The sequence below is a fragment of the Triturus cristatus genome, chromosome 1_2, assembly GCF_964204655.1.
Source record: "Triturus cristatus chromosome 1_2, aTriCri1.1, whole genome shotgun sequence".
Taxonomy (NCBI): domain Eukaryota; kingdom Metazoa; phylum Chordata; class Amphibia; order Caudata; family Salamandridae; genus Triturus; species Triturus cristatus.
The window spans coordinates 918,881,286-918,901,638 of record NC_140580.1 but is presented as its reverse complement, the minus strand read 5'-3'; the positions used below and the strand labels follow the sequence as shown (position 1 = coordinate 918,901,638).

Below are 20,353 nucleotides of genomic sequence, written 5' to 3'. Positions count from 1 at the left end.
CTAGTGAGAGACGGACAGCATGTGGCGGTCCAACACCGCGCACGAGGCACCCGTTTCTACGCATCCAAGCGCCTGTAATTACGCGCGCACAGCAAGGTACAACAGCCCATGATCAACATCCAAACACACATGCTGTAACACGCCTCCCACCAACATGCAAGTGCACATTATAACAAGCAGGCAACAATCAGCTCTTCACACTGGCCTTACACTAGGGTGACCAGAATGTTAAAGCCAGACACCGGGACATTTTATGAAAATAGAAGGACTACAATTTTACTTCAAGCGAGTGCACAGAATGACAGTGCTCCTCAGCAGAAAATTACAGAACACGCAGTAAGAACATACATGACATGCAATTTTTAAACCCAGTAGCTTGCCTTTTAATTAAATTGATTTCTTGAAACAACTGCCAACTCTCCCTGCTTCTGTAAAACATAAAAAAAGCACCTCCCGTTGTTTTCAGTCGACCCTCTTTAACAAGCATTGAAAATGCAATAGGCCTCGCCTTTTATTAAGTTAAAGCCATTTGCTTTGCTAATGGTATTATATAGCAAAGCAAATGGCTTTAACTTAATAAAAGGCGAGGCCTGTTTCATTTTCAATGCTTGTTCTGCTTTGGTTACGGTGCCTTTTCAATTTACTGTAAGACTGCGCGGAACCGAACTTTGTGCAGCAATGAACACTTGAACAAGGTCCCATGTGACCCTGCACTGGAGTAGGACCTAGGTTTTAACTGTGACCCTTTAGGTTTGGCGATGGAAAGTTTTGCCTTACAAACCTAGAGCACATTTCGGTGCACGAGGGGGCATGTATTGCACGACTGAGTTGTGGGCAAAGTCCAAGCAGCAGACACGTGCAGGTCTATGATCAACATTAGCTTCCTGTAGTCTCTGGATAGCTTGAATCCTGTTCTATTCAGAGACATCTTCCCTTGCACACAGCAAAAATTACATAAGTATTTAGAAGACAGAAAGCTGGGAGCAGAGCAACAGATCTGCAAAGTGTGCATTAAGAACAGAACCAAAGTCAGCAGTACAGGATCATCATGTTGCTGGCTACTGGCACAGAGGATCATTGCTGAAACACTCTGAACCCAGTCTAGCGCTTGGGGATAAAATTAAGGAGAAGAATCTGCAATTTGAAGTATCCACCTGAAAGTGAAAGAAAGCCCCCCCCCCCCCTAGGCAAGGATGCATCAGGACAATGTTTCTAAGAAACAGCTGCAGACAGGTGCACATCTGTAGCACTGGATTAAGAAAACTCAGACAATTCTACTTTGTCACATTGAAATAAAACATTCCCCAGATAATTGCAGACACTTTGCTAGGTCTCCTACCTCGTTCTCCATGCAAGGAGGTAAACTACAAAATCCAGATCAAACTGCATAAACCTACAATTTACTTCTAGGAAACTAGTACACTTCTAAACACCCAACTTAAACCAGTAGAGTTAATAAAACTTAGCTTAAAAACGTAGCCTACAGCATGATCCTGCAACTCAGACAAGTTAATGCTCTTTGCTAAAATCAGACTCCTCTTCCCTTATAAGAGACATCAATGCCAAGCGAGTCTCCTACCCGCCCCACTTTATATCAAAGATCCCCCACCTAACTGGTACATAGTATAAAAGACTACTTACGGTCCAGCCCATTCAAGTAGCGCATCCTGATTTCACAGTGTCCCCAGACTGCACTGACCACAGGGTAAAGTTTCTTGCCCTTGAGTCCACGAAAGGCCACACCCATGTACTGCCCGTCCACAATGAAACTGAGTGTGCCCTCATCCATGTCGAGCACAACAAGGAAGGTGTCGGGAACAATGAAAGTCTCATCAGGCTCCAAGAACGCAGGGTATGTTCTGCTTTGCTGATTCTTGCCATCATGGTAGAGTTTATTGCGTCCCAGGTCCCAGCCCCAGGACTCCCCATTGTTCCCTATCAACGTTGTGTATCCCACAGAGTGAAGAGGAGCATCTGCTGTGGCCACCCCAACAACAGCATGTGTGCCCCGCTGCCTCATGACCCAGGAGATCTCCCAGACGTGCAGGCCTCTTGTGTAGCCCACCTTGCCACGGATTGCATCTGTACTCTGTGCCACCGGGTGCCGGTGGAAGATAAGTTTGTCGTCCTCCTTCACAAAGACATTGAGTGAACGGTCATCATTGTTCCAGGAGTGCTGAAGTTGAACCTGGTGCGAGACACATGGCATGTCCAGCAGAAGGTCCAGACGGGGAGGTGTGCAGTAATCCTGGCCTTGCAACTCTGGCTTCAGCGGCCTGTAGCCTGGGTCCCGCATGTCCACAGTTTTTATCCCCACAGTGACCTTCTGGCCCATGTTCAGTTTTAATTTCAACTCGAAGGGCGTGTACAGGATTGATTAGTCCTGCCCCTCCAGTACAGCAGTCCAATCAAACAGCAGGTCCCACATCCAACTCTGCAGGGCTGTGTTGAAGACGTGTACAATCCAGAGTTATCTAATGGAAAGAATAAAGATTGCATTAATGGGGTAGGTTAATCATCAACAGGTATGGCCCTCAAGCAGGAGTCCCTTTATGAACCCTGAACCGCAGGCACCGAGCAGACCCAGTTACAAATTGGGCAATCCCTGCAAACACAAGGGAATGAATTGCAAGCTTCGAAGTAGCGTTTTAAAGTAGCTACTTTTACATCAATTGCCCCTGAAACAGGCCAAGAATTAAAGTTAAATGTTATGCTGGTAACTATATCACTATAATAAATGCTGCTTCAAAAATCTACAGATGCCTCAGATTGTTGCATCCAGTCTCAAGACCATTTTATATCACCATTTTATCTTTTACTGATTAATACATTGGGAAATAAGGAAATAAATTAAGCACAATAATGCCGAATACATATCCGCTAAACGTTCTATTACCAGGGTGGAAAGTGAGTGGGCTGTGAAAGCCAACAGTTACTCTTCAAGAAAGATGTCAAAACTAACCCGCTGCCGCAACACAAGACTCTTTAAAAAGACAAACAATTTTTTTTTTAGTTTAGCAGATAAACATCTAGTACCCTGTGAAAGGTGCGGCAGTATCACTGCTGTTTGCTACCAACTACTGGTGTGGTCTAGTGTTCCAAGAGTAAGGACCAGTGCCCCAAAAGTCATCGACACAATCTCTGCACGGAAATAAAACTACCTAGCACACAGAACACTTGGAATGAAAATGCTTAAAACGATTATTACAGCAGGTCATGCAGTTACTGCTTTTTTGGCAGTATCAATGCACACAATCCAGAGCATGACACCAGATTATGGCTAATATGTATGTATTAATCCTCCCTAACGTTCCAAAGTCCATCCTAATGAGCAGTCATCTTCCAGTACAAACTACGTTCTTTTCAAATTATGTGCAGCACAATTTACACTACTAAAAAGAATTCCATGTTTGCTCAACTATTTCTCCGAAGCAAAAAGCCCCATAGGAGAGAGTAGAAAGCTGTAGGGAGTAGTATGAAGGTCAAAACTGTCCGATAATCTGGCCAGAGACCATAGCCTCTCCCAGTACCCGATTTTTCCACAGGATACTCCACAGCTGTGGCCGGAGCACACCATTTACCTCAATACAGCTCCTTGAGGTAATCGTGAAGGTGCCTGCCAGTAGCTACAACTAACTGCCTAGATACCCACAAACCCTGGAATGCAGCATAAACATTTTCAAGCACCGAACAAAGCCAGTGACCATGGACCACAACACCAACTTACTACAGCAAAAAAGGGTGCCTCTGGACGAGGAGCAGCTGTACAGAGCACATGGTGCAAGGTGATCCAGGACAGAAGTAAAACATGGGTGGGAAAGAGGGCACTTTTGCTAAATGAGGCGGCTAGATTAATTCACTGCAGCTCACAGGTTTAAAATGCACTTACTTTGACTCATTCATTTTTCAGAAGGGACGAATACAAGGTGTTACATAGAGTTCGGCAACAGCAAAGCTGGTTATTTCTAGCACCACAGAACTTAGCAGGAGGTAAACTTAAACGGACGTTTTATCCCCATTTCGAGATGCACAAGGAACCTATGAACAAGGATTGAAGAAAGTGTTGTGTGGAGATACGGTCATACCAGAGTGAGATTGAATGGCTTGCGGATGCTTCGTGCAGATCATACATACCCTGCTAGTCGGATACAGCTTTGAAGGGCTGCACCAGCGCAACCTATTTCCTGGGCTGCATAAAGGCCGGGGTCCGGCAGCTGCATTGAGAAGGGTTGCTGCAGAGAACCAAAGATGGCAGCTCCTTATTGTCCGGAGTGCTCACACTCCCAGCCACTCGAGCATGTATGCTTACCTGACTCCTTAACTGGCAAGAACAGGCTACCACACTACTGTACAGGGCTTCAGTGGGGGCCGCTACAGGGGTCCTGGCAGACTGCAGGACAGATGGTCTGTAGATCTGGGGACTTCCCTTACATATGCTAATTTGAGCAGACCACTACCCCCCGGTTTCTTGAGAAACGCCAGGTTTCAACTCATACACTACTATTACGTGCATAGAGTTGATCATACTACTAGAAGGATCAATCATATGCTTCTGGAAGTGCAGCCAGTTGCCTGAAGGGACGAGAAGATGGAGTGGATTTCTACCATATGATCTGGAGTTGCCCGGTCTCGCTCCTGTACTAGGAAATCATACTGCACGTCAAAAGGGAGGAGGCTATTGCGTGCACACTGCTCAACTTACCAGCAGTTTGCCTGTTGGGGCACTTAACACGTACTGAAGTGAATAAGGTGGGTAGCAGGTTCCTTGACTTGGCACAATTACTGGCTTTGTAGCAAATTTATATGAGATGGAAGAGTGCACTGAGCTACAGAAGTGACATAAAAATCTGCAGACTATGTAGATTGTAGACCTAAATCATAGTTTCATAACTGAAGCGGGGATGATCATTACCCCCCCATCGGAATGCAATATACATTTTTCTACTGGAAGATTTTTAGTATAGCCCAATATTGTTAGATCTAAAAAAGCAGAACAGTAGTACTGGAGATTTAAACAGATACGTCATTGACTCCAGTGATTCTAAATTTGTTTTGCGTGCTTCCAAGGCATTTGACTTTTTTTTTAGCTTCCATTTGTGAAAATGGATTGGTAGACCCATAGTTTGCATCCAGGTAGTGAACAAGATGCTAAAACTAAGGGACACAAATGCTTAAAAGCCACCACGCAAAAGAAAACTGAAATTTTCACCCACAGAAAGATTTAGAGCCCCAAGTTCCAGTAGCCAGTTAATGGGACCATCCTTTCTGGTGGTCACGGAAACAATGATCTATATCTGATCAATAGCAATCTGTAGTTGAACACCCATGGGACTTGGGTACCTATTTATTTCCATCACAAATTATATTTAGGTCAAGGGTACAAATGGGTCTTCAGCTCTTCAGAACAAAGGGTTAAAAAGATTATGCAAACGGTTCTGAAATTAGAAAAACCCACAGAGCCTAAAATAGTACCGAAAGACACATAGTAAAAGGAAACCCTTTCTTTTTAGGTCTCGCCTAGCTATTGCAATAGCAATCGCTATGCGAGACTATAGGAAGGGGCTCCCAAAAGTGCTCCCAAAAGCGGATTGCATGGCGAGCACGCGCACAATCACGTGCATCGTGCCGCCATGCAATCGGCTTTTATGAAGCGCTTCAGCCCACTGGCGACGGGCGTGCGGTTACGTGCACAATGACGAGCAGAGGCGCCATATGGCTTTCCTCTCTCGTCATGGTGCGCGCACATCGCACACCACTCGCCAGCCAGCCTACTTTCACGCCTCAATGCTCCTCCTCCTCCCCCACCACATAGCTCGTCTTGCGGCCCCTTCCTGTATGCGAGGCTCGCCGGGGCTGCGCTCGTTTTAAAGATTATTTATTTCGGTTTCTTGCAGCAAAAAGATCAATTTATCATCCGAATACATCCTCATCAGAGCTCAATTCCTTCAGGGGCAGATTAAAGTGCTAGCAGTGTTTTTCTTAAATTGTAAAGTGCAAACTAAATTAAGCAGAGTAAGAAAATAGATTGTAAAGTTTGAAACTTAGATGCATTTATTTTATGTGGCATAATTTATCACCTAAAAATTGAAACAAGCATTTCAATTTGTTAGAAAAAACATTGTATATAACTAAATTAATCAGATAATAATTAATAGATTTACAACTCCTAATGAAACTTGCAATAATAAAAAGTTATTTGCGGCGGCAAAGACGTGAAAGTGCATTTTACAGTGTCAATATTATTTGTTGAACAAACGTGTAGTGCAACAGTTAAAACAAAGCAGTTTTTACCAGATATATATAACAAACTCCACTCTCCTCAAATCCATCCTTGCTTTCACTCTTCATAAACATACGAAGCTAGCGTAGGAAATACCTTGACTCGATAATATCAATAAAGCAATATTTCATTTAATAATAAACACCTTGGCATACTTCCAAACCTTACTAAACCTTCTTACGTTGCCTAACCGCTTCACATACAAGAGCTCTTTAGCTTACACAGGGTTTACTTTTTCAGCCACTGATTGCAGTTTGGGAGGATCAGGTGATTTCCATATAGAACGTGCCAATAGCATTGTGATAAATCCACCAACTATGTGCGGTTTAATGTTTAACTGCTTAGAACAGCCCAATAAAATGGCATTTGCATCTGCTGTATACTCTATCACAAGGGAGTCCCCCATAGACCTCAGGGCCCTTAGCTATAATGCCTTAACACTAACACTAACACATTCCGAGATAATATGAATCCAGAAACCAACCGCACACCCCAGCACCGACACCCCAGCACCGACACCCACAACCACACATAACCACACCAAGCATTGGCATAGCCAATAGGTCTCGCCTTTGGGACCTTATAAGAGTTTAGCCACACAACAGTTGATGTGGTTGCACCAAGGATATTGTGCTCCATAACTAAATACTTAGAAGGTCCCAAAAGCGAGACCTATTGGCTATGCCAATGCTTGTTCCTTTTGGGACGAAAAACAGACAAGTCAGTACATGTCATTGCGTTTAAGTGCAGTGGCCATGCAAGATAAGGCAAGTTTCCTTATTAGCGAATGGGAATGTAATAAATTATTTTGTTTGGTGTGGGTAACTACCCACCTCAGAAATGCGCAACCCTTGTAAGGGCGAAACCTGTTAAGTCATTAAATTATTCAGAGCTCAATACCTTGGTAGCTATAGCAAAGACCAGACAGGCTGTAATTAGGGCAATTTGTAAAGCATTTGTTCAGTACCAAAACCGTAATAAAGTCAAAACAATCAACCCAAACTGAATTAGAGAAGGTTAACAAAATGACGACTCTCCAATAAGAGGTTTCAGAGACTGTTTAAGTGCTAATTTCCCTTAAATCTTTAAAAACTAAAGCCTCAATGATGGTTTGTGGACGTGGTTGATCAGGACCTAGAAACAATTAAGTGCCGACCAAGATGTGTCAAGGGTCAGATGCACCAGTAAGGTTTGTCCAGGTCAAAGATTTTACCTTTAGGCTTTAGTCCTTTAAGTACTAATCTACTGCAGGAGTACACTTCTAAAACCCCAATGCACCCCCAGAGACTCACATGTGTCAGGCAGAGGACAACAGGGGCTATGGGGGCATCCAGTTCTGGAAGCAGATGAAAAGATGCAAAAAAGCATTGGAAAAGCCAATAGGTTGCGCCTTAGGGCGAGCTATTGTCTTTGGCAGTCGGGTGGGGGTGAGTAATGGAAGGCTCAGGAGGGAGAAAAGAAACCGGAGGAGGAATGTAAAAAAAAATAAAACGCAATGACGCAGCCAGCATTGATCTAGTCATAACGTTTTTTTTTTTTTTTTTTAAACAAAGAAACAGTACCTGAATCACAATGCGACCAGCAGAGGCAAGTTAAGTTTAATTAATCTGTGCTTGGTGCATGTGAGGCTGAAAAAAAAAAGGAATTGATGCATGGCAAGCACCTGCCCAACTAGAAGGCAGAAAATAAGATTGACAATGCTGCAAACAAACGGCAGGTTCAAAGTAAGCCCACTAGAACATACATCTTGCAAGCCAGAGGGCATGCACTAGCGCATTCTCTCAAAGGCGAACAAGTCAAGCTGCATGTAAACTGGTGCGTGTGTAAAGCGCTCAAATGCCTTCGGGTCGAGTTTGCGCTATATAAATGCACGCGCACTCAGTAAAAGGAATTAAAACAAGGCGGAATAACCAGCAGCGTGACAAGCTTACCGATTGAGCAGTAGTGGCGTCCAGTGGCGACCATACGTGAGATGAGGAGCAGCAACGAGGAGCATTTGGCTGGCCAATACGCAGGCGACGCACTGAAGAGGCTTGCCGGGGGGGGGGGGGGGGGGCAGCTTTGCGAGTGCATGAGCGGCCAACTGCAGAAGCAGAAATAGTCCGTAGCAGGCCCAGCAGTGAGTGAGTAGCAATGAATGGGGAGAGCGCACGAAGCACACAACACTCAGGGAGCGGCACCGGTCTCTGTCACCGCGGAGGCGGCAAGAGTGGAGAGCATGTGGCAGCAGTCATAGGAGAATGCAGTCAGCGGACCAGAGCGACCTTAAAGCACGGCAGAGTGCGCGCAGGAACAAACGAAACAAGCATTGGCCGTGTGCGAATGTGAAAGCAGTGCGACGCGGGGAGGGGCAGAGGAGCGTTGAAGCAAATCAAGTGAGAGGAAAGACAAAGCTGGAGGTTGAGCATGTGTATGCGCGCGTGAACACAAGCACTAGGCCAGCCAAAGCAGCTTGTGGTAGCACTTTTTAAAGCCCCTACTAAACGTCTCTCCGAGCAGCGCATACACTGGCTCAGGCGAGACCTAAAAACCTCACCGTTCTGATTAAAGTGCCAGCCAAAGATCCAAAAAAATTCACCTATTTATTCACCATCTTTACAAAGCAAGTAAATGACTCCTATCCCTCTACGCACCCCTAGTGCCCGCTGTTGCCATCTGACTCTTGTAGCTCTGGTCATTACAGCTCTAAGGCCAAGGGTAGGAGCTTCCTGTTTACGTCCACCAAAGCTGCAGCTACTCCCCCTTGCACCCCTTCACTCTCTAATGGTCGGGCTAGGACAACTCTCCCCAATGTGTTCCCCACTCAATACAACTCTCCGGGCTGCATCTCCCCTAGATATATTAGAGAACTTCCCTCCACCAAACCTCCATCATCTCACAATAAGGCTACGCCGCTGCCCTCCTATTCCTCGCTCCCCTCCTAAACTATTGGTGAAAAACACACAAGTCATTCACAGCTCACCGGATACCCTCCCCAATATCCCGGTCTCTACCCTGCTCAGCACGCCTAGCCCTTCGGACACCCCTTCTCTCAGATGAGCTCTACCTAGACGCTAGGTTTCCACAAGTACAACCTTTACTAATGGACCTGGAAACTCAACCTCAGAGCAGCCAATATAGCTCAGAGCATCCATAACTCCATTATCGAATTGAAGAGCATCCTTCACCCCACTGAATACTTTATCTCGAATATCAAGCTCTCCCATAATTCAGTTCTTCCCCCACTCACCAAGCCCTTCATCCAACCCATGCCGCTGGCCAATAGACACCTTCGCCCTCGCAAGCACCCAAACTACCTCAGGGGACGAAACTCTAGCTCTCTTATCCTATAAGACCCGACTCCCCCAGTCCACCAGACAAGATGAATACTTAATTCATACGGTATCAATCAACACTAATTGATCATCAACTCTCCGTAACAGAAGAGTAAACAGCAACAACTTAGCGCAAGTACCCTTATCCTCCCCAACTTCCAAAACATGCCCTGACCCTCCACTCTGGCCTCTTACTTCACTTTCGATCAGCAGGGAAGCATGCCTCCGATATCGCCGCATTCATCCTGAGCAAAAAAACTGACATAGCAATCCTAACTGAATCATGGCTCAACGAATCATCGTCACCTTACCTAGATTTATTGGTCTCTCCAACCTATAGCATCGTAAGGCTTGACAGGCAAATAAAGGGGAGGCATTGAGTGCATCTACCGCTCAGACCTCATTGCAGATCTTCATGCCGGCCCCACAGATTACTGCGAATCTCTCGCACCCTCTATATGTAACAATGCTACCCAGTTGTGCAAACTGCACATCTTCTACAAACCCCCAGGCAAGAACGATACATTCATCAACCACCTCATGGAAATCATTACAGCTAAGGTTGCCCGCCCCCCAACTCCGACATTTTCCTCTGATTTTAAATGCAGTGGAATGACCTCAATGACTCCGGTCAATGCCCTCCAAGACTTCCTTGCTGACCAATCACTTACTCAAGCCTGTACATTATCAACTCACACGAAAGGGTACTTGCTGGATTGCATCATTGCTCAGGCAATGGCGGTTAGGCTTAATTAACTCACTAGATCCATGCGATTGGTCAGACCACCAAGCTATTACCCTCCTAATGCCTGGCAACCTCAAGACAAGGCCAGCAAAATCTGTAAAACAAACTCTGGCTCAGACACATTAAGAGCCTAGACCAAGAAGCTGGCTGCACGTTGAAAGAAAGACCTTCACCCCCATCCAAATCTAACAAAGGTCAGCGACCTTACAGAGCACTACAACTTGACTATGTTTGACATATTTGATGATCTTGCCCCGCTAAAGCTAAAAAGATCTCAAATCAAAGACAAAAACCCCTGGTTCAACGGATCCCTCAATGAAATGAGTGCTCTCCGGCTAACAGAAAAACTGGACACAGCACCCCTTAGCCTCACAACTAAAACTCCAACAAACCACAAATGCATACAACAGGAACATTCCCAAAACCCAAACAATCGTTTAGATCGGAACTGGAAAACACTAAGAACAGACCTCATAAGCTCTTTGAAGGTTTTAGCCAGTTTGTTTGATTGGTGTTTGTTCATTTCAAAGAAACTACAAAATCCCTAATAACCTGTGAGGAGTTCTCCTTTACAGCCAAAATTAACTCCCTAGGAAATTAACTCAACTCCGCTACAATCATACGAACCACCTCCTCCCGGGACCCATCTCTCTTCTCATCACCCCCAGGCAACTCCCAAAAACCAAGTGCACTGGTCCAACTTCAAGTTATACGACGACCATTCCATCTTGAAAATCCTACCCTCCTTAAAGCCGAATAACCACTTTAATGACCCACTCGCCTCCAACAGCTTGGCCGCGACCTCACCATTTAACATTCCCATTTGGATTACAATAATCATGACTTCCCTACTACAAGGGTCCATACCAGACTCTACAGGAAAGATCTTTGATTACAAAAAAACAAGCATTAAAAATGCAATAGGTCTCGCCTTTCATTAAGTTAAAGCCATTTGCTTTGCTATACAATACCATTAGCAAAGCAAATCGCGTTAACTTAATCAAAGGCGAGACCTGTTGCATTTTCAATGCTTGTTTTTGCATGTGAGAGACCGATGACATCATTGGCATGCAAAGCTGTAGCACTGCAGATTTTTTGTTGTTTATGCAACACAGAACTGCAAGTTTTTATGCAGCACTTAGTTACACGAACCTTAGTAAATCTGGGCCAGAATTATCAAATCAAATCCAAAATAAAATATTCTTCGGTCCTTTAATCTGCCTCCCTGGCTGACTTCTCCCAATCTTGCCATGTTAAAAGCCTTCTGTACCAAACCGTCGTCCTGAGTTCGACCAATACCCCCTCAAGCCGAGCCTGTGCTAGAGACCTGTACACGTGAAAAGGAACTCTAAGTCCAGAGGAAAACCTGACTCCGAGGAATGGAGCTTCTTGTGGGAACTCACATCAGTCCTGTGTGAATCCAAAGATCATTGAATCAAACCCGAACCCGTATGCCTATCCATGAACCTCTGTATCCTCAGTTAGATACATATAGTAGAAACAAAACCAGTGAGAACGGCCCCCGTACCCGGAAAATATGAAGGAGGGACAACCCCGAGCAGTACCAGCAGGCAACCCTGAAGCAAGGAAGCAAAAGCAGAATTCCAAACAAATTCTCCCACCAGCAGACTGGCAGGGAGACATAGCATAAAACTCTGAATATTAAAGAAATGGACAGAGAATATTGTTTTAAAGCTTGTGCCCAGCTCTACTGTGCGTACTTGCTCAAATGAGAAGAGGATGAAACAATAGCGAAGACTGGAGCACAGTATTAAGGACCACTTTGCCCTGTCCAGTCTACAATGAAGCACACACCAGGATCCTGACACCGTTACGTGCTAGAGTCTACCTACTGCAGAGACAGCGATAGTCACACTCCAGGCAAGGACTGATACCAGAACTTGGAAGCCAGACAAGATCATCCTGTACCAACTGACAGGTTAGTCACTTGGCCTAGAAAAGGAACTGCTCCTCCAGTACCAACAACACACGAAGGACCATAAACGTGGGCTGGTGCAGCCATTTTAGGGATCTGTGTTTGACCTTCTACATAAAGATGCGAACCTCAGCAGCTGCACTCCGTATTTCATCCTTCCAAGGTAAGTAAAATTAGTATCATGGAGTCGAGTGGCAATGCACGTTAGCTACTCAGCACCATGATTAGTTAAATACGTTTTATTAAAAGCGTAAGGCCATAGTAAGGGTCTTTAGTGGGTACTCCCAATGACCCCGGCCGTCATGCAAAGCACTCCTTTTCTATTAAAACTTGGAATGTTTTTGAGCTCCCTCGGTGCTAACACAGCAGATATACATGTTCTTTTCTGGAGGTGTGTTGGGCGGGGGTTACCACCTTTCACTAAGATGTAATAGTGCGGACTACAGATGGGGGTCAGGACCAATCACTGTGCAAGAGTCCTGCTGACTTCCTGGATGCATAGCATTCATTGTGTCTGCTGAGATTGCCTCCAAAAGGCTTCGAATTATGAAACGGATACATAAATGGGTGTGCTTGTCCAGAGGGAGAGGACCCTGCGGTTCAGCGGGAGTGGAGGGTTTGGATGTTGTGACGGTTTGCCCCACACCAACCGCCATTAGCAGCCATTTGCGAGGGAAGCCTGCCTTTCATACCCATTTCGACTTTTGTGATGTCAATCACTTCCGGCTGGGGACAGGTTCTGTGATGCGCCGCATTCAAAATCTCTGGGAAAAAAGCTCATTGAACTGAACAAATGTAGCGCTCTGTCAGAGCTAAAAACTGAAATAATTGGATTGCGTTAATCTGTGAGGACACAAGATTTAATGCTGCATTTAATTTTGCTAAGTGGGAGGAAGAGCGATTTAGAGAGGATAAAGGAATAATCTTGGTGGCTTTCACAAGCGTACAAAGGCCCACCCGCCGACGGCCCTCCCCGCAGAGTTCAGCCCCCCCCCCCTCCAGTCTCCCTGTCCCCCGACCCCCCCTCGTGCACACCAACAGAGACCAGCACGCGCTGCTCTGAGGCGGACAGAGTCCTATCTCTGACGACCAGTTGGCAGATACAAGCATTCTTTTTGAGTTGCGCCTAGATCACAAACCCCTCAGAACGTTTAACATCACGTTTCACGATAATTGATACGAACCAGAGCTGCTCTGACATGGCTGTGAACAGTCTAGGCTTCGTGGTACTTAAATGACCACGCGCTTAATGCAGATACGCCCTTCTATTTAACAAACGCATTGGCATTTAAGATTTAATAAAACTTTAAGCGTTCTCTGGGAAACCAGCTACGCACAAATATGAAACTGCGGAACATGTTCTTTACCTAAAAGTATTCAGCAGTGGTGATGTTGCATAATTACAACAGTTTTTACGTAGGCAAAAGACAGAGGGAAGGGTCTGCTCGGGGAGACAGAGGGAAGGAGAAATAAATTGTGCTTTCCCCATAATTAAAGGCCATAGCTAACGCCGCGGGGTAAAAGATCCAATCCCAGTGGGCGTGGCTAAAATGACAGGGTGGCAACAAGGAGGGATTGACATGCCTTCGGTGCAATCATTGCACTGCCTATGGCATAATTCATGACGCCAAACAATGCGCACAAATGAAAACTGACGGCGGAGCTGGGACACTGCTTCGGAATCCGTATGGATTCCAAGAAGCCCTCTGTATGGCAAGAGCAGCGCATGCGCTGCTTTTGCCAGGCCGAGACCCAAAAAAAAAAAAAAAAAAGCGCATATGGGGACATTGTGTGTTCCGCACATCAATCCCCAATGCTACAACGGCTGGTCTAGGATTTGGAAGTAGGACATTTTGGTCTACTGTTTCCAAACTTAAATGTAGTTGCACAGTACACTCAATCATGTCTTGCTATATTATTGGTAGTGAGTGGGAAGAGCATTTTGGGGAAACAAATGCTCCTCTAACCGTTATGACACTTTCTTGGTTGATTCATGCTTAGGATCATGTTTTCATGCGTCCCGGTCTGAAATTGGGCCCGGATGGGGTTCCCATCTATTCGATAAAATGTAATGTCTCATTATGGGCCACCCTTCTCACAAATGTTTTAAATGGTCTTGTATGGTTGTCAATGCCTAGTACATTAAACTCTTCAATTATAGTTCCTATATTTCAAAAAGGGCGACAGCTCCTTACCATTCTGTTGCAGGTCTATCTCTTACAGCTACCACTGCGAAAATATTGGGCTGAGTAATTTATAACAGGACAATGCAGTGGGTGGATGCGGAGTGTGTGCTAGGTAAATGCACGGCGGCTAAACAATCTCCCCCTTACCTAGCATTTATGGATCAGAAGTTGGCATTAGACTGTAAAGAAGGCCAAATTATGAAACCTCTTTATTACTCGGGCCTCAATATTGCACTGGTCCACTTTCTTGCCCATTTACACGAGGGAATGCATCAGTATTAATCAACCAGGGGAGGTATTGGGAGACATAGGGATCCATTGTGGAGTTAGGTTGGGCTGTGTATTGGTCCCCCTCTTATTCATTTCATACGTAAATGATTTCCACCCCTCAATTCTATGTGCTACACAAGACATGCCAATAAGAAAAGGGAAACCTCTTCCACCTCTTCTGTATGCAGATAATTCAGTGCACATGGCACACACTCAGAGGATACTGCTTCAGTTAGTACAGTTTTGTTAATTTTATGGCTTGCATTGATCGCAAGACAAATTTAACCAAGTCTCACATCATGTGATGTGGCCCACAGTGTAGACCTTTGTCAACCTTGTCGAATTGTGCCAGTTCTTTGACCAGCATCAGCAACCTTTCCTTATTTAGGTATCTTGTTTTCCCTCTCAAAGATTCTGGTTCCCTAATATTGCAAACAGAATGCTAACATTTTCCTGGGTTAAAAAGTCTTTATGTAACTTACCACAACCATCAGGTGGTGGATCCTTGATTTCACTCCTACAGATTTACAAATCTCAGTGCCTTCCTATTGCTATGAACAGTGCTGAGATATGGACGATCTCACACTAAGGCAATCTAGCAAGAAGAAAATCGATTCCTCAGGAGGGTGCTCTGCCATTTTCAGGTGCCAACCTTATTTGTCATTAAGAACTCGGGCTGCCATATCTTGAAGATCCGATTTGGGCAAAGCAGGCCCTGTTTTTTGCTGTCGATCTGGAATAACCCAGAGGCTGTATTAACAACAAAACATTATACTGGTCTGCCTTTCCTTGAATAGGGGGTTACAAATAACCTGGTTCTCTTATGTAAACACGCATTTGCAATGCAACAGGTCTCGCATTTATGAGAGTTTGAGCTATTGACATTGCAAATAATGCACTTTGTTTTTAAAAAGCATTGTCATTTACAATGCCAATAGCTTAAACTTGCGTAAATGTGAGACCTATTGCATTGCAAATGCTTGTTTTTTAAACCACAGCCCTCATTTACCGCCCCCCCCCCCCCCCCGACCAAGGGTGGCAAGGGCGGCAAGGGCAGGCGAGGGGTACCAGACTTAAAGCAAAGGCACTGATAATAGCATTTGAAATACTGTGTTCTGTAGGCATGTACACTGAGGTTTTGAAAATCAACTAATTATTAAAAAAAAAAAAAAAGTAAAGCAGAGGGTAGCAGTTTAGGTCAATGATTGCAGGGGTGGGGAAAGGGGAAGCCCCCTAATTATAAGATTGTTGGAGGAGAGAGAACCACTCTAGCCTGTCCCTGCATTTCTAACCGTATAACTTGTGCCTCAGCCAGATTACGGACCACTGGAGCTATGCAGCAGTGGTGGGCCTAATTATGCAGCAGGATTTACTAAATTAGAAGGCAAGAAATGACAAATATGACAGCATAATGCACATTATGTAGCAGTAAAATTCTGCTTTTTTGGCATTTTAACACATTACTACATGGACAATGTTTCACCTCATTAGTACTCATGTAACACCAGAGTACGACAATCAGTAACTGAAAGGCAACGACTAAAACTTTGTAAAGAATCTGGCACACCACAATGTACGGCACGTTTTTAAAAATATCTTTTGATATTAACTTTGTGCTCAAAACATCTTTTGTTGTTGCTGAAATCACCCAATAATGCCACAGATGACGGATTATGTGGCATGTGTGGTAATCCACAATTATGCGGCACGGCTCAAGAATCAAATAATTCCAGTGATGCTGAAAACACCCTTATTCCTCTTGTTCATGTCATGTCCTTCCTACCCAACGTCCCAACAACTCCTACCTTCTCCTGCAATCCCTCCCCCCGCGTCCAAAGTACAGCCGTCCAGAAGCCTACGTCGGGCTACTGTAATAATGTAATGAAGATCCTGCTATCACAAGGCTCCCCGTCTTTGTTTTGCCCACTCATTTGCTATGATCCCTCTTTTCCACAACTCCTGCACACCCCAGCACTTTGAAGATCTTTCCTATCTCCCAGGTTGCACCACGGTTCCCCTGACCCGTCGCCAGTCATTGCACGCTCTCGTTCACACACTGTGCTGCTTTCCTGTCTGAACGTGCTGTGGTTTCCCTGCTCATTCTGGCGAGGACCAGATAGGCTGCGGCGCACTGGTCTTAGCCAGCACGTGGGTGCTGCACATGAAACAGCACAGGAGTAGAAACAGAACACACATTTCCTTGAAGACTATAGTCAGTCACGCCTCTCTAGCAGAGGCTCATACCAGAGGAAAGGTCTGTGGGAGGCTGAAGCTATCGATTCTGGTGGCCAGTATGTTGCTGAATTTACCGTAAAATGTATCTAAAATAGATGCTTTTACCATGCCACTAAAAATAAATGCAAAAAGCATCACAACTGATGGAAGGAATGCTCAAATTGATCTCAGCTGCTGGTGATCGATGGGAAACATCCTGTACCACGAAGGCATTTCCACGTGTTACGTTTACAACGGTACACTTACCACGTAAACGTCTATACAACGCGTATTCCTTCCACGAACGTCTAAAGCACGCAAGCTGGACTGGAACGTCTTCCTCGTCACATTAAGTCCTTTTTTAGTGTCGGCGAAGACGTGAGTTAAAAGCAAAAATTAGAAAAAAGGGGGGATTGGGGCTCCCCCCCCAAAAAGAAAAAAGTGAGAAAAGAAAGTGGGCTGTAGTTCATTTCAAAGCCTTAAGGCCCAAGGAAAGTTTGTTGCATCTGATGGACCAGACATTTTTGGGTGGCACCACACGGGATGTTTGGGGATTATACTCAGACAAGGTTGTACTTCTGTTTTGTGTGTGGAAGATGATAACTTGTAGGGCCAAGCTTACATTTTGGACAACAGTCTTCTGAAACATAAGGGAATTATTTAGTGAGAAACTCATCGGCTGTGAATAGGTTATTTTACTCAAAATTACAGCACTCAGATTAAGCATTAGATTGGTGTGTGCCTATTAGTGTCAGGTAAAGTTTGGATAAGTTGCTCAATTCACTGCATGATGGGAGTAATTTAACCGGTTGAATCCTCATTGTGGCGGACACCAATAGTTGTGGCCAAGAAGAAAAACAAGCTCAGAATGTGCACTGACTTGAGTCTAAACAATGCTATTGGGTGGAGGGCTGTCCAATGCTGAATACAATATTGGTGCTTTGGCCGGAGAAAACTATTTCTCCAAACTGGACATGCATTCAACACACCTTCAAGTGGTTTGGCTAAAGAATCTCGACCAGAGTTCTATTGTTAAGCCCAGTGGCGTTTCAGTTTTGGAGGATGCCTTCTGTTTATGACCCGGACTTGGATAGATCTTGCTCACAACATTGTCAACCTGCTCAGCCATCACTTGTTACCCGGATGATCTGCATCTACTGCAAATAAGATATTCAACCCAATCCTAGGGAGGACTACACTTCATTTTCAAAAGTCTCCAAAGCCCAAGCATGCAAAGAATACTTTCTGAAATCCGAGTGGGGTGGTCTCCATAATCACAAAACGCAAAACCATTCTCAACACACCCCAGTAATAGCGACACCAGAATCCACAACACACTTCTGGAAAATAAATGAAAACGCATTTCGCAAACCATTACTGGAGGAAGTATATTAGTTAATTATTTGGCAGAGAACATAACAGGGAATACCCTGGGCCACAATACGAGATGCTGCACAACAGCACTTTGTGTGCTGATATCAGCAGGTATCTTTTCTAGAGGTGAATTATCTAAACACCCCCACCACTTGTTGACTCGTTAGACTAATCGCCGAAAGGCAAGGAGATATTGAACTCTGGACAGAAAGGAAAGAGCTGCCCCTCATTAACAAGGAGGCAGGCCACAAACTTAGTTTAGGCATGAAACTAAAGTACTACAAAAAAGTGATAACTGCTACTTACAAGATTAGGTAAGCCAAAAGACCGCCTCCAACCCCCGACCCCCCCCCCCCCACCCATATGATCTATTTACGAACCGGGGCACAGTATGGTGGGGGGGGGGGGGGGGGGGGGGGGGGAGGTGGGGCATCCTTATTTAACCCCTTTGATACCAAGTAGTTCGGTGTATTTTTGCACTTCTACTCTAACCTCCATCAGTCTAAAGCTGGAGATTCTGCAGCCCAAGACAAATACTTCGTATTTCAGTTTTTATAAGATCCCAACAGAAATGTTGGAGGACCGTGGCAATCCAATTGTGAAAGACAAGATTTGCAGCACGGTCAATGGGGCGACATGACTTGGGCAGATGGACCCCTGTAGTAAGACACCGCAGAGGAGATTAGGTGGAGGAACAGACTGCAAGTGCTGCTAGAACCATTGGTGGAACGTGTCTTACCAGGAGTGTGCCTGGTTAACCCTATGGACTGAAACCCAATACCCTACAAGGAGGCCCTGTAAGGGTGCGTGGTATGAATAGACCATGAAGGACAGTAGAAGCGGTCTGTCAGTAGGGGTGGAACCCTGAGCCAGCCAGGCCCCCTGTGGACGACTGGATATCTATGACCTGAGGTCCCCTACCCTAAGAACCCCACTTATTAGACTGCCGAGCAAAAGTCTGAGTTGAGGGATGCTGGATTGAGGCCCCCTGAATTGAGTCAGTGATGTAGTGGCTGCATGACTGACCAAGACTGCTCAAGCTTCCAGGACTGCACGCAGGTCCCTGTGCAAGCAGGTCGGAGACCCTTACCACACAGAGCTTCTGATAATGATACTGGTGCCATTCAAGCCTCCCAGACAGCACTGGAAGCTAAGATTGTTGAGTTGAGGGTGGATAATTTTCTCCTGCGACCCGAATTGTACAACGTGGTTGACCAAGTGCATCTCCAATCTGGAGGACTCGGTCACTACCCTAAGGGGGAGGATGCCTGCCTGATGACAGCATCTTGTATCTTGGGAAACCCATACTGAAGATGCCGAAAACTGTTCCAAGCAGAACAACCTGAGACTCATAGGGTTTCAGGAGGGGGGCATCTCCGCAGATTTTTGGAATAGATGATTTCATCCTGGATCCCTGAAGGGCAACTATCATTCTGCTTTATTATTGAGAGGGCCCAAAGATCACTGGTGGAGAAGCCACCTCCAGGCGCCACTCCTTGTCCACAGATGGTCAAAATACCAAACTACAGAGACATCCTTCGTGCTCCCAGACAGAAAGTAGTGACAGGCTTTCAATCCAAAAAGACTGATCTTCCTGTACTACACTCAGCTAATTCAACAGCAAAGAAAATAGTCTGAGGCTGTATAACAAAAACAGAGGACATTGAAGATCACATATATGCTCCTCGTCCCGGCCTAGCTTAGGGTCATTTATGCCTCCAAATCCTCCTCCTTTGATACTCAAGAGGCAGAATTGGTGACAGTGTACTGGCCCCGCGTGGCAACTCTCCCCCACCTTAGGAGTGAGAACGACAGGATTAGCAGGTATTGGCCTAAGCCGCAACAAACAAAAAGAGGGTCTCCTAAGAGGAGAGTTTGCACTGAAGATTCCTTACCTTCCTCTGCCACTGGGCCAGATAGCCCCGAACACAGGCGCCGATTCAGCACACCATCCCTGTAAGCCTCTTGTGGGGCGGGGCCCAATTGTCCGAATGCACATCTACTCAAGGGACCATTTTTGAGTGACCAATTGAA

At 45.3% G+C, this 20,353-nt stretch overlaps 1 protein-coding gene across 7 annotated transcripts in view; it reads right to left on the bottom strand.

The window, feature by feature from the left end:
* Positions 1-20,353, bottom strand: part of SPSB1 (splA/ryanodine receptor domain and SOCS box containing 1) — a 131,606-nt gene that overhangs the window by 43,218 nt on the left and 68,035 nt on the right. For all 7 annotated transcript variants that reach the window (XM_085609761.1, XM_085609760.1, XM_085609753.1 and 4 more), the window contains exon 2: positions 1,642-2,474. In XM_085609761.1, coding sequence (XP_085465887.1) covers positions 1,642-2,335 — 694 coding nt within the window. In that variant the 5' untranslated portion in view covers positions 2,336-2,474. The remainder of the gene's footprint in view (positions 1-1,641; positions 2,475-20,353) is intronic.